General features: G+C 42.7%; 1 protein-coding gene across 1 annotated transcript in view; it reads left to right on the forward strand.

Annotated features, from left to right (window-relative positions):
* The window catches only part of LOC113134095 (disks large-associated protein 1-like), an 87,947-nt gene that overhangs the window by 24,286 nt on the left and 49,451 nt on the right, over window positions 1-14,210 (forward strand). Inside the window, exon 6 of the mRNA XM_026313325.1 lies at window positions 12,173-12,455. Within this exon, the coding sequence (XP_026169110.1) occupies window positions 12,173-12,455 (283 nt within the window). The remainder of the gene's footprint in view (window positions 1-12,172; window positions 12,456-14,210) is intronic.

The raw sequence follows: 14,210 nt of genomic DNA on the forward strand, positions 1-14,210 counted from the left end.
TTGTGTCAGCCAAAGTGAGGTACTCAGGGCGAATCTTATCCAGACAGTGTCCCCAGTTGAGGTGAACAACTCCCCCACCTCCACTTCCTCAGTAGTCCCACAAGCCAACCAGGCTCAATAGGACTCTTTCTTCAGCTTGATGGCATCCCTTACTTCCAGTGCCCACCACTGGGTTTGGGGATTGCCGCCACGACAGGCACCAGAGACTTTTTGACCATAGCTCTGAACAGCCGTGGTGACAATGGAGGTGGAGACCATGGTCCACACCGACTCAATGTCCCTAATGTCCCTTGGGATCTGGTCTCATGGGGGTGGGAGTTGAAGACCTCTCTAACAGAGGGTTCAGCCAGATGTTCCCAGCAGACCAACACAATTCATTTAGCTCTGCTGAGTCTGTCTAGCTTCCTCCTCTGCCAGCGGATCCAATTCACCACCAGGTGGTGATCAGTTGACAGCTCAGCCCTTCCCTTCGCCTGTGTCCAAGACATATGGCTGACGATGAGATGACACGACCACAAAGTTGATCATCGACCTCCGGCCTAGGGTGTCCTGGTGCACCAGGATACCCTAGGCACTTTCCTGCGAACCCCAACCCCATGCGAGGCTCCAGGGTGGGGCCCTGGCTCTGCCATGCTGGGCGATGTCACGGCCTTTGGTCTATGTTTGTCCATAAGAGGTTTTTTGAACCACTCTTAGTCTGACCTGTCACCTAGGACCTGTTTGTCTTGGGAGACCCTACTAGGGGCATGTTGTCCCCGACATCATAGCTCCTTGACCATCCGGGCACTCAAGCTCCTCCACCACAATGGTTCAAGGATGGGACCATCTATCTTCTCTGTCCTTATATTCAGGCCCTGAGGAGTTGCTCCACCTATGCTGGGCTGTTCTTCTATTAACCCTCTGGGGTCGACGCACGCGCCGGCGCGTTTTGACGCATCATTTCCTGATAAGGCCGAAACAAACTTAAATTGCTCCGTCACTTCTGATCGTACAGATAAAAGAAGTATATCATTCAAATCTATAAAGGGTCTAGTTTTAGTGGTATACCATCATAATAACAACAAAACTTTGTGCTTTTTTTAAATAAAGAAAGCCGACAGGGTGCGCTCTCAGACTTTTCTGTCTCTGCCATTTCTCTTCACTGACGCGTAAATAAAACAACCAGAATCTCAGCGAATACTTGCCTCATAAAAATAAGAATTATATGGCTAGAAAGCTTGAAATGTTTTCTTTTGAGTGAAACAATTCAAGTCAAAAACAAATCATCACTTTTTATTTAATCCGTATGAACGTAAGGAGAAGTCCGTTTTTTCCTGTCTCACCTCATTACAGGTAATGCGGTCCCGCCTTGTACACTGTCCACTGTTCACATGTAAATAATCTCAGGTGAACCAGGTAAATATGTGCACGCCCCCGAGAAATGACACAAAATATCAAACTTCATCATAGAATTTACTCACTTTTTCGGCGCGTTTGGATGATGGCGCGTTACGCACGTGAAGCGGCGCTCCTTACATTCCTCACAGAGACAAATAGTTTAGCTTGTCCTCAGAGTAAAAACACAGATTTTAACTCAAATGAGGATCATTTGGCTCCTCATTGTGTTGTATTGTACAGCACTAATCCGTCCCATCTACATTGACTGAAAGGCTCATTATGCGCGCCTTTGTCTGGACGTTCAGTGCGTCTTTTGTGTTCTCAGGTAAATCACATGACTATTCATCCTCAGACACACCCTCTTGCATATGGCCTTTCTGGACAAAAAGTGTCTTAGAAAATTTAAATCAGTGTATTGTTTACTGTGAATGTGTGAACAAGATGACATTCACAGCACTCTGAAGTAAAAACTCTTTAGCCTACAACATGCTGGTCTCCAAAGTCTTGTGAACCAATGTTCTGTTTGTGTTTTATGGTCTTATTTCAGTGAGTAAAAAATTGTAGTTTTTCACTAGCCACTTTTTTCTCAAAAACACAATAATGTATAAACTTGCTGCTCACATATTATTGTAGCCAATTTTGTGCTGATTACAGTGTTATTAGACTTTAGACATTAATATGTTTAAAAAACACTGAAAAAAGCACAAATGTCAGGACATGTCAAAATTTGTCCAGGCCCCAAAAACCCCCTCAGACCCCAGAGGGTTAAATGTTTTTTGGTCCAGTCTAAACTTCTGAGCATTGTTCTCTACACATACACTGCATTGCTCATCTTTTGTTTTGGTATCCAGTCTTTCTGAGTCTCCGTCTCAGCATGTTGGTGGGTCTGAAGTGAACTGGTTTGTGGTGCTTCCCAAAGGTTCATCAATGCAGTGACAAAGGCTGCAGAGATGATGGCCACAACCCTGCCCCCTATATGAGCCCTAGTCTTAAACCATTGTATCAGCAAGCCTCACCCACTGTGCTGGCAGTCCTAGCCACTAACAATGTAATGTAAAATCTCACTGGGGGGCGCTTGGGGAAGCGGTTTGTTCAGGGAGGCGGTTCACTGGGGGACGCGTTTCGCTCGCCACATGGGCCGTTCATCACTGCTTGCGGGTATATTTCTTTTTATTATGCTTAATTTATGAACAATAAACGTCAATTTCAATTATATCATATTTTTGAATAAAATAAGCAGAAATTATTAGTTAGTTTGGATAACCACTGACTGTTATATCGCAAACATTAGCCGGGATAGTCAGTCCACCCAGGTCAAAATTGACTGAAGCAATTGTATTCATAAATAGAGGGAAAATACATGATTTGCAAGGCACTGCATTTATTTCAAAACTGTTTTCAACTTCTTTACAATACAATCAACAGAAAAACTGTGTGCGTGTGTGTGTGTGTGTGTGTGTGTGTGTGTGTGTGTGTGTGTGTGTGTGTGTGTGTGTGTGCGTGTGTGTGTGTGCGTGCGTGTGTTTGTGGCCCAGGGGTGGGCAATCCATTTTACTTGATGGCCACTGCCTGTTTGTTTGTTTTCCAACTATCCCTGCACTACCCACTACCCACTATCTTCTACTGAGCATTCTGCCTTACACTGCACAGCATACATCACATTGCTCCTCTTTTGTTTCGGTGTCTGGTTTTTAGGGCGAACCAGTCTCTGTCTCAGTATGTTGGTGGGTTTGAAGTGGACTGGTATCTGATGTTTCCCAAAAATTTATTTAAGCCTCTCAGAAACCCCTGCTACATAGGGAATGACCAGGTTCTTCCTCTGTGGATCTTGAGGCTCAGTTGTCTCTTGTTTTTCTGCCTGATGTGGATGTTACCTTGTTGAAAGCCCACTTGGGGTAGCCACAGGTTTTGAGGGCTGTCTCAAGTCAAGTGAGTGTCCTCCTTTCTCTTGGCCTCCCTAGAGGTAGGGATGTTATTTGCTCTGTGGCGTAAAGTCCTGATGACTCCCAGTTTGTGTTGCAGTGGGTGATGGGAGTCAAAAAGAAGGTATTGGTCTGTTTGTGTGGGAAGAATGTTCAGAACTCTACATTGGAGAAACCAAACAACCACTCAACAGGAGGATGGCCCAGCACAGGAGGAGCAGCTCCTCAGGACTGCAGGTCAACTGTGCACCTCCATTTAGAGGAAACAGGACACTCTTTTGAAGACAGTGAGGTACACATTTTGGACAGAGATAATAGATGGTTTGAAAGAGGAGTCAGAGAAGCTATCTATGTCTAAGTGGAGAAACCTTCTCTCAATAGGGGTGGAGGACTCAGACAGACATAACAACAGCTTTTTCTAGGATTTTAGAAATAAATGGTAGGTTGGATATTGGTCTATAATTAGCCAAGACTCCTGGATCAAGACTAGGCTTTTTGAGTAAGGGTTTGATTACTGCAGTCTTAAAGGCCTGTGGTACGTAGCCTGATACTAGAGATAAATTTAAATTTAAGTTTGATAAAGATGAGTTGATTAATGACAGGGTGTCTTTAACATTCATGTACATGTTGAAAATAACAGTCTCAGCACTGCATTTAATTCTATATTAGATTCAATTGGTTTCACTCAAAATGTTAAGAAACCCACCACACCTGTTTTTTCCTGTCTCACCTCATTATGTTATCTTATATTATTATGTTATCAGACTTTAGACAATATGTTTAAAAGACACTGAAAAAAGCACAAATGTCAGGACATGTCAAAATTTGTCCAGGCTCCCAAAACCCCCTCAGACCTCAGAGGGTTAAAATTTCCTACTATAATGACTTTATCTGAAGTAAGCACTAAATCAGACAGGAAGTCTGGAAATTCAGTTAAATTCTTGAGTAAGGGACAGGTGGACGGTACACAATGACAAGTAGAACTGGTTTTTGTGTTTTCCAGTTTGGATGTGAGAGACTAAGAGTGAGGCTCTCAAATGAGTTATAATTGTTCTGAGGATGAAAGTTTAATAATAATTTTGAGTGGAAGATTGCAGCTACTCCTCCACCTCGACCTGTGCTTCAAGGAACATGATAATTTTTATGACTGAGGGGGGTTGATTCATTCAGACTGACATATTCATCCTGCTGTAGCCAGGTTTCAATAAGACAGTAAGTCAGGTGATCAGTTATCAAATCATTTACTAACAGAGATTTAGACGAAAGATCTGACTGGATTACTGACTGTAATCCACATCTGACTGTTCTGTTTTTCTGTTCAATATGAGGAGTGACGATATGAGGAGTTTTTATGAATAACTTCTCTTCTGTTAACATCAGATTTATTTGATTTATATGTTGATCATCAAATCTCTATGTGGTTTGAGGGGGGTGACGGCTCTAAGGAAAGTACAGAGAGGCGTTTTAGACTGAGTGTCTGCGCCCCTGTCCCCACTCTGGATTGTGAAACTTTAGGTTGGCTAATACACTCGGCCAAATTTCTCGAGCTGCACCATTCAAAATGGGATGGATGCCGTCTCTTACTACCAGACCGGGTTTTCCCCAGAAAGTGGCCCAATTGTCTATGAAGCCCACATAGTTTGCTGGACACCACCTAGACAGCCAGGGATGGAACGACGACATGCAGCTAAACATGTCATCGCTGGTCAGATTGGGGAGGGGTCCAGAGAAAACTATGGAGTCCGACATTAATTTAGCAAAGTTACACAACGACTCAACATAATTTTAGTGACCTCCGATTGGCGTAATCGGGTGTCATTGCTGCCGACGTGAATAACAATTTTTTCCATATTTCCGACTAGCCTTATCCAGCAGCTTCAGATTTGACTCAATGTCACCTGCTCTGGCCCCAGGAATACATTTGACTATAGTCGCTGGCGTCTCTATTTTCACGTTTCTGACTATGGAATCGCCAATTATCAGAGTCGGTTTGTCAGCGGGTGTGTCGCTGAGCAGGGAATATCTATTGGAAACGTGCACAGTCAGGTGATGAGCCGTGGGCTTTTGCTTTAGGTGTAGGTTTCCGTCGGTCACCCAGGCTAATTCTAGAGGTGGCCAAGGCCAAACAAAGGGCATATGAGGATTTGTATGATAGGTTGGACAGTAAGTGGGAGAGAGGATTTGTACAGGTTGGCGAGACAGAGAGACAGAGATGGAAAGGATGCGCAGCAGGTTAGGGTGTTCAAGGACAGGGATGGAAATGTGTGATGGAAAGATGGAAGGAATACTTTGAAGAGTTGATGAATGTGTTGATGAAAATGTTAGAGAGCAGAGAGTAGAAGAGGTGACTTTTGTGGAGCAGGAAGTAGCAAAGATCAGTAAGGATGAAGTGAGGAACGCATTGAAGAGGATGAAGAGTGGAAGGCAGTTGGTCCTGATGACATACCTGTGGAGGTATGGGAATGTTTAGAAGAGGTGACAGTGGAGTTTTTGTCTAGGCTATTTAACAATTCAATTCAATTCAATTCAATTCAATTTTATTTGTATAGCGCCAAATCACAATACAAATCATCTCAAGGCACTTTACAAAAACTAAAACTAAAAACCCAACAATTCCCTTATGAGCAAGCACTTGGCGACAGTGGAGAGGAAAAAACTCCCTTTAACGGAAGAAAAAAACCTCCAGCAGAACCAGGCTCAGTTTGGGCGGCCATCTGCCTCGACCGGTTGGGGTGAGTGGATAGAGCAGAGAGAAAAGAACAGCAACAATAAACAACAAATAGACACTGCAAGGTGGTGGGGCCAGTAACTGCACATCAGCGATAAACAGCTCCAGGACCAGGGACACCTGCAGAAGGTACAGAGAGAGCAGAGAGAGAGGGAGAGAGCACAAACTAGGGGAGAGAGAGAGCACAAGGTTAGTAACATTCAATGGTGGAATATACATGAGGTGGGAGGAGAGAAGAGAGAGGAGGGGAAGGGGGGGGGGGGGGTTAGGGTAGGGGAGCTCAGTGCACCGATGGTCCTCGGGCAGTCTAGGCCTATAGCAGCATAACTAACTAAGGGATGGTTCAGGGTTGCCTGAAGCCAGCCCTAACTATATGCTTTGTCAAAGAGGAAGGTTTTAAGTCTAGCCTTAGAAATACAGAGAGTGTCTGCCTCCTGAACCCAGGCTGAGAGCTGGTTCCACAGGAGAGGAGCTTGATAGCTAAAGGCTCTGCCTCCCATTCTGCTTTTGAGAACTCTGGGAACCACAAGTAGGCCTGCACTCTGAGAGCGAAGTGGTCTATTGGGATAATATGGTACTATGAGGTCTTTAAGTTATGAAGGAGCTTGATTATGAAGGGATTTGTATGTGAGAAGAAGGATTTTAAATTCTATTCTATATTTTACAGGGAGCCAATGAAGAGAAGCCAATATAGGAGAAATATGATCTCTCTTGCTAGTTCCTGTCAGGACTCTGGCTGCGGCATTCTGGATTAATTGGAGGCTTTTTATTAAGATATTAGGACATCCAGATAGTAATGAGTTACAGTAATCTAGCCTTGAGGAAACAAATGCATGGACTAGTTTTTCTGCATCATTTTGAGACAGGATGTTCCTAATTTTGGAAATGTTGCGCAGGTGAAAGAATGCAGTTCTAGAAATTTGTTTAATGTGTGAGTTAAAGGACATGTCCTGGTCAAAAATAACTCCAAGGTTTTTTACAGTAGTGCTGGAGGCCAGGGCTATGCCATCTAGAGTAGCTATAATTTTAGAAAAGTTATTTCTGAGATTTTTAGGCCCAAATATAATGACTTCTGTTTTCTCCGAGTTTAAAAGTAAAAAGTTACTGGTCATCCAGGCCTTTATGTCAGTTAGACAGGCTTGAAGTCCAAGATCTTGGAGAGTGAGAGGATGCTCAAAGAATGGAGGAAAAGTGTACTGGTGCCCATTTTTCAGAAGAAGGGAGATGTGCAGAGCTGTGGAAACTACAGAGGAATAAAGCTGGTGAGTCACACAATGAAGTTGTGTGAAAGAGTAGTGGAGGCTAGGCTGAGGTCAGAGGTGAGCATTTGTGAGCAGCAGTATGGTTTCATGCCAAGAAAGAGTACCACAGATGCAATATTTGCTTTGAGAATGTTGATGGAGAAGTACAGAAAAGGCCAGAAGGAGCTGCATTGTGTCTTTGCAGATTTCGATAAAGCATATGACAGGATGCCGAGAGAGGAGCTGTGGTTTTGTATGAGGAAGTCTGGAGTGTCAGAGAAGTATGTTCGAGTGGTGCAGGACATGTATGAGAGCTGTAAGACAGTGGTGAGGTGTGCTGTAGGGGTGACAGAGGAATTCAAGGTGGAGGTGGGACTGCACCAAGGATTGGCTTTGAACCCCTTCTTGTTTGCAGTGAGGTTACAGGGAGCAGAGGTAAAGAAGGTGGAGGATTTTAAGAAGAAGAACAAGAAGAAGAACTTTATTAATCCCCAAGGGGAAATTCAAATGTTACAGTAGTTAAGTACTATTATTATTAGTATTATTATTAATAATTATAATTATAATAATCATTATTATTAAGTACCTAAGGTCAATAGTCCAGAGCAATGGAGAGTGTGGAAAAGAAGTGAAGAGACATGGGCAAGCAGGTTGGAACAGGTGGAGGGAAGTGTCAGGTGTGATGTGTGACAAAAGAGTGTCAGCAAGAATGAAAGGAAAGGTGTATAAGACAGTGGTGAGACCAGCAATGTTGTATGGTTTAGAGACAGTGGAATTGAGAAAAAAAGACAGGAGGCAGAGCTGGAGGTAGCAGAGCTGAAGATGTTGAGGTTCTCTCTGGGAGTGACGAGGATGGATAGGATCCGGAATGAGTACATCAGAGGGACAGCTCATGTTAGATGTTTTGGAGAAAAAGCCAGGGAAGCCAGATTGAGATGGTTTGGACATGTTCAGAGGAGGGACAGTGAATACATTGGTAAAAGGATGCTGAGGTTAGAGCTACCAGGAAGAAGGCCTAGAGGAAGACCAAAAAGGAGGTTTTTGGATGTAGTGAAGGAGGACATGAGGATAGTTGGTGTTGGTGAGTATAGCTGGTGTGGGTGAGGAGGATACAGAGGATAGGGTTGAATGGAGGCAGATGATTCGCTGTGGCGACCCCTCAAGGGAGCAGCTGAAGGGAAAAGATGGAGAAAAATCCACTCAGAAAAGGCAGAAAAGCAAATTAAAACTACTTTCTAAAATATACAAAATATTATGAAAATCAAATAAAACCATAGCTTTACCAACAACCAAACAGGAACAAGACCTCTCTATTGCTCCTTATATCCACCTCTGTACCCAAAGCTGTAAAAATATTTATTCCATGACAAAAAATGCCATGGAAGATCTGCAGCTCATAGGTAACCAACTGGGAAAAGGCTGTCTGAAATGGGAGTCATACGAAATTCATATGCCTGGAATACTCTTCATATACCCACATTGATACATCAAAACACCAATCATCCCAATTAGCTTTCACTGAGCTTTTAGAAATTTACCATCTACCATTATGATTATCATCATATATATTTTTTAAACTTTTTTGTCTGACTTCCAACCACCCACACCAAAAATAAATTGTGTTTCCATACTCAATGAAAGAAACACATACAATCACACTCCCATTGTCACAACTTGCTCAGACCCCAGGGAAACAGAACTGACACGGGGGGTGTTAAAGTAACTAATAGGGTCCCTATTAGTTATCAACAAGGTACTGGAATCCTCCCCCTCTGCTATGGACATCCAGCAGGCGGTTGACTGTGAAGTCAGCTGGTCGTCAATGATTTGGGGTGGTGCAGGGGACTCCGCAGGGGGATGAGGGATTTTGAGGGATGAGGGCAGGCGGAGTCTGACAGCTTGGGGGTTGGTTACCTGTTCCACCTCAAATGGGCCGATGTAGCGAGGGCTCAACTTAAAACTTTCCAAGTGCAGGGCTGGCCACCAGAACCGTTGGCTTATGAGGCAACCCATCTACACATGCACTGTGATTATTATTTTTATTATTATTATTTGGTGAGGTGAGTGTGAGTGTGTGAGGTTGTCTGTCTTTGTGTGTCTATATGTGGCCCTGCGACAGACTGGTGACCTGTCTAGGGTGTACCCCTGCCTTCCACCCGAGAGAGAGCTGGGATAGGCTCCAGCGGATCCCCGTGACCCTGAACAGGAAAAGCGGGTATAGAAGATGGATGGATGGATGGATGGATTATTTGGTGAGAGTGGTGGTAATATATAAATAATAAGAATAATAAATAAAAGTAATTGGACAGTGATCATAATGCAAATCTAAGCTACATATACAAAACATGTTCCCTGTTTTTGTTTTAATGCACCACACTCAGTGGAAGTGGTTTTTAATGCAGCACACTAGATTAGACACACATACATGAAGATATTTAGAATAATAACTGAAAAAGATCCCTCCTTGAACCACCACCTTATCGTGGTGGAGGGGTTTGAATGCCCGAATGATCCTAGGAGCTATGTTGTCCAGGGCTATATGCCCCTGGCAGGGTCTCCCAAGTCAAACAGGTCCTAAGTGACGGATCAGACCAAGAGTGGTTCAACCACACCTTATGATGAGGACAGGTCTGAGGACAATGAGACAGATGGCGACTGGTCTCAGAGTACCCGGCCTTTTTGGAGTCTCTTAGCAGAGTGCTGAAAGATGCTAAAGGGGAAACCTTCCCTGTCTTGCAAAAACAGCAAGACCACCTCCTGTTTTCTTGCCGCTCTGTTTGCCTCTGTCCAGTCGCACTAGTGAGAACCCAGGCAGTTCAAGTGAGCTGTCCGGTATATTTTTATTCAGCCAGGTCTCGGTAAGGCAAAGCAAGCTACACTCTCTGGTCTCTCGCTGGCTGCTAGCTAAAGCTGTAAGTTAATCTACTTTGTTGCAGAGTGACCTCACATTCCCCATAATAATTTTTGGGAGAAATGGTTTAAATCTCCTACGTTTTTCTCGATGCTTCACTCCTGCTCTACAGCCCCTCCTGCGCCTCCTCAGGTCTTGGGGGATTTCAGGTCTTATACCAAGAAGCAGACTTGTTCCCTTGAGAGCTAACAGTTGCTCCCTTGTATAGATGGGATGAGGAATACAGACACATGATAAAAAGCTTTGTTGATTGGTGTAACAACAACTGTCTAAAGCTCAATATCAAGAAAACCGGAGAACTGGTGGTGGACTTTGGGAGGAGCAGGAAGACCCTAGTCCCTGTCTCCATCCTTGGAGACAAAGTAGAGATTGTGGACTCCTACAAATACCTTGGAGTCCACATTAACAACAAACTGGACTGGTCAAACAATACAGATGCACTCTTCAAGAAAGGACAGAGAAGACTGTTCTTCCTCAGGAGACTCTGCTCCTTTGGTGTGTGCAACAAGCTACTGAAGACGTTCTATCACTAGAATTATCACGAGTGTCCTGTTATTTGCAGTTGTGTGCTGGGGAGGTGGCATCAAGGCTGGTGAGGCCAACAGACTAAACAAGTTGATCAGGAAGGCAAAATCTGTTGTTGGACTGGAACTGGACAATCTGGAGGCTGTGGCAGAGAGGATGGTGGACAAAATCAACTCCATACTGGACAATCCTGCCCACCCACTTCATGAGGAACTGTGGCGAATGGGAAGTGCATTCAGCCACAGAGTAATTCCTCCTAAAGCCAAGACTGAGAGATTCAGGAAGTCTTTTGTATCCATGGCCATAAGACTCTATAATTCCACAATATAAACAATAACACACACACACACCACATACACACAACTCCCCCAAAATAAATAAAAAAATAAGTTACTTTATTATTTTTCTACATTCAAGTTAATTACTTTATTACTTTATTAATTACTTTATTTACTTTATTTACTTTACTTTATTAATTAATATAATTTAAATAATCTCAAATTTAATAACTTTTAATAACTGCTGTAACAATTGAATTTCCCTGTAGGAATTAATAAAGTACTTCTTCTAAACATACAGCATAAAGAACAGACATGTTTCAAAGACAATAGATATGTTTTTCAAAGAACTTGTTCATGTCTATTACACACAACATAGAAAAAACACAAGGTCGCATTATTTCTTTCTTTGCACTGAGCCAGTTGCTCAAATAGACAGAGCCTGTTTACATTTTCAGATGACAGGGCAGCTCGCCTTTTCTGAACAACATGCCCTGACAGTGAAAACAATCTTTCACAAGGTATGGATGTGGCAGGTGTTGCTAAGTATCCGCAGACATCATTTTGTAAATGAATTTACCATTCAGAAGACCTTTTCTTTCTCCATTTCTGTTTGCTGCTGCTCTACTCAAACAGGAAATGCACGCTGCATTAAATTAGTGCCGTTGAAATGAATTTGTGTTAACACGTTATTAACGCGTTAATTTTGACAACCCTAATATATATCATATATATACTTCATTATGTATATTTTAGGCCCTGTGATGGATTGGTGACCTGTCCAGGGTGTACCCCTGCCTTTTACCCAAAGAGAGCAGGGACAGGCTCCAGCAGATCCCTGTGACTCCAATTATGAATAAGCGTGTATAGATAATGGATGATTAAATGGATGGATGGATGTATGGATATGTATACTTTGTGATCTTTGTGGCCAACTTATTACTAATTTGTTACACTTCCACTGTTATGTTACAGTATTACTATTATTATTATTATTAACATTATCATGTTCTCTCTTATGCACTCACACCCACCTCACATTTCATAAGTCCACATTTATGATGTGTACCCAAAGTACTGTATCTCTTGCAGCCTAATGATAGTGTCTCTTGTTTAAGTCTGAAAGTTTCCTTATGTACTGTTATCTTCTCTTTGCTCTTTCTCACTGCTGATGTCCTCTCCTACTCCAGCTAAGTGAGGTAGAGGTGAACGGGCAGATTGAGCAGGTGTGTGAGCAGGTCTACAGTGAGATGCAGTCCCAGGCCATGGAGGCTGCCATGGACAGCATGGACACTATGGACACCCTGCCTATGCCGGGATGCTTCCGGATGAGAAGCCACAGCTATGTGAGGGCAATTGACCAGGGCTGTGCTGGGGATGAGGAAGGAGAAGGAGGGAGGCCATTGCTCCTGCTGCCATCCTCCCCACCACGTACCTCTGCCACTACTGTCAGGACAATCCAGAGCAGCACAGGTAGGGCACTAGACTTTGTACTATAAACATGGTTAAGCAGTACAATATTAGTGACAAATGTGCACAAAATCATTAATTTTATTAATAATTTTACATTCTGCAACTCTATCATGACGTGAGTTATCTTTCACAGTCATAGTACAGCCATTGCTGGTTATAGGAATCGCTGAATGCTTTGAAGCATTTGAAAAATAGAAAATTGTGCTGTGATGTGTTAGGGAGAGGTCTGCATCACCATCATTCAAACAACAGTGACTATGTATGGGAAGAATACTGGGATCGTGGGATTTCTTAGGATTTTTTTTATATTCAATTCAGTTCTATTCAGTTTTATTTGTATAGCACCAAATCACAATACAAATTATCTCAAGGCACTTTACAAAAACTAAAACTAAAAACCCAACAAATACCTTATGAGCAAGCACTTGGCGACAGTGGTGAGGAAAAACTCCCTTTAACAGAAGAAAGAACCTCCAGCAGAACCAGGCTCAGTTTGGGCCACCATCTTCCTCGACCCAGTTGGGGTGAGTGGATAGAGGAGAGAGAAAAGAACAGCAACAATAAACAACAAATAGACACTGCAGGTTGTTGGGGGCAGTAACTGCACATCAGCAATATACAGCTCCAGGACCAGGGACACCTGCAGAAGGTACAGAGAGAGAGAACAGAGAGAGAAGGAGAGAGCACAAACTAGGGGAGAGAGAGAGCGCAAAGTTAGTGACATTCAATGGTGGAATATACATGTGAGGTGGAAGGAGAGGAAGAGAGGGGAAGGGAAGGGAAGGGAAGGGAAGGGGGGGGGGGGGGCTGAAGCCAGCCCTAACTCTACGCTTTGTCAAAGAGGAAGGTTTTAAGTGTAGCCTTAAAGCTAGCTGGCTTTTGTTCAAAGATGTGGAGCCGCGCTTCCAATTCAGAACCTTGCACTTATTACAAGTATCATTATCACTAAAGGAGGCCGAGGAATAACTAAACATTTGGCACACTGAGCAGGAGAGAGAGGGAGAGGGAGAAACCATGCTACTAGCTAGCTAAGCTAACTGGTAGGCTAACAAGCACTAAGTCTGGAAATAGCAAGAAATACCGGTCAAAATAGAAAGGTACTTGACTAGTACAGAAATATGTAGCGGTTATTGATTTGTTCAGAGAGTTTAGCTAGTTTTTAGGTGTGTGAGACTAAAGCTACTTTGTTGGTAATCTGTAGACGAGCTAAACAGCTGCCTTTTATTTGTGGTGTTGTAGCAAGTTTGCACTGGGTAGGTGATAAGATGAGATAAATAATTTTAAATTCAGGTAGTTTTGTAGTCAAGGTTCATAAGTAATGTGTGGTAAAAGTAGTCAGTAACAAATATGAGTGCAACTCAAATAAGACCAACTGCAAAGTCCCCCTCCCTACTCCGAAAAGTTTTCCACCATGCAAGCTCTTTCAACCGTTTAATAATAATTTATTTAATAACATTAATGGTAATGTTAGTATGGACTTATTACAGGCATATTATTAAAATTTGGGATATCAAGGTTGCATTGATGTATGGCAAATGAATATGCTCCAAAAAAATGGCACAACAGCATGTAAAAATGTAAAGATCTGCTCTTGCGGACTTGTTTTGTGGTAGGTTTTAAATTTTTTATTATTATTATTAAATAAATTGCTAAAAAAGTGCAATAAAACACCAAAAAATGAAAATAGTTTTTTACACATATTTTTCTAAATAAAGAAATGTCATAGCTGTATCCCTCAAATCTGTAAATATAAAA

The sequence above is a fragment of the Mastacembelus armatus genome, chromosome 17, assembly GCF_900324485.2.
Source record: "Mastacembelus armatus chromosome 17, fMasArm1.2, whole genome shotgun sequence".
In the NCBI taxonomy this organism is placed as follows: Eukaryota; Metazoa; Chordata; class Actinopteri; order Synbranchiformes; family Mastacembelidae; genus Mastacembelus; species Mastacembelus armatus.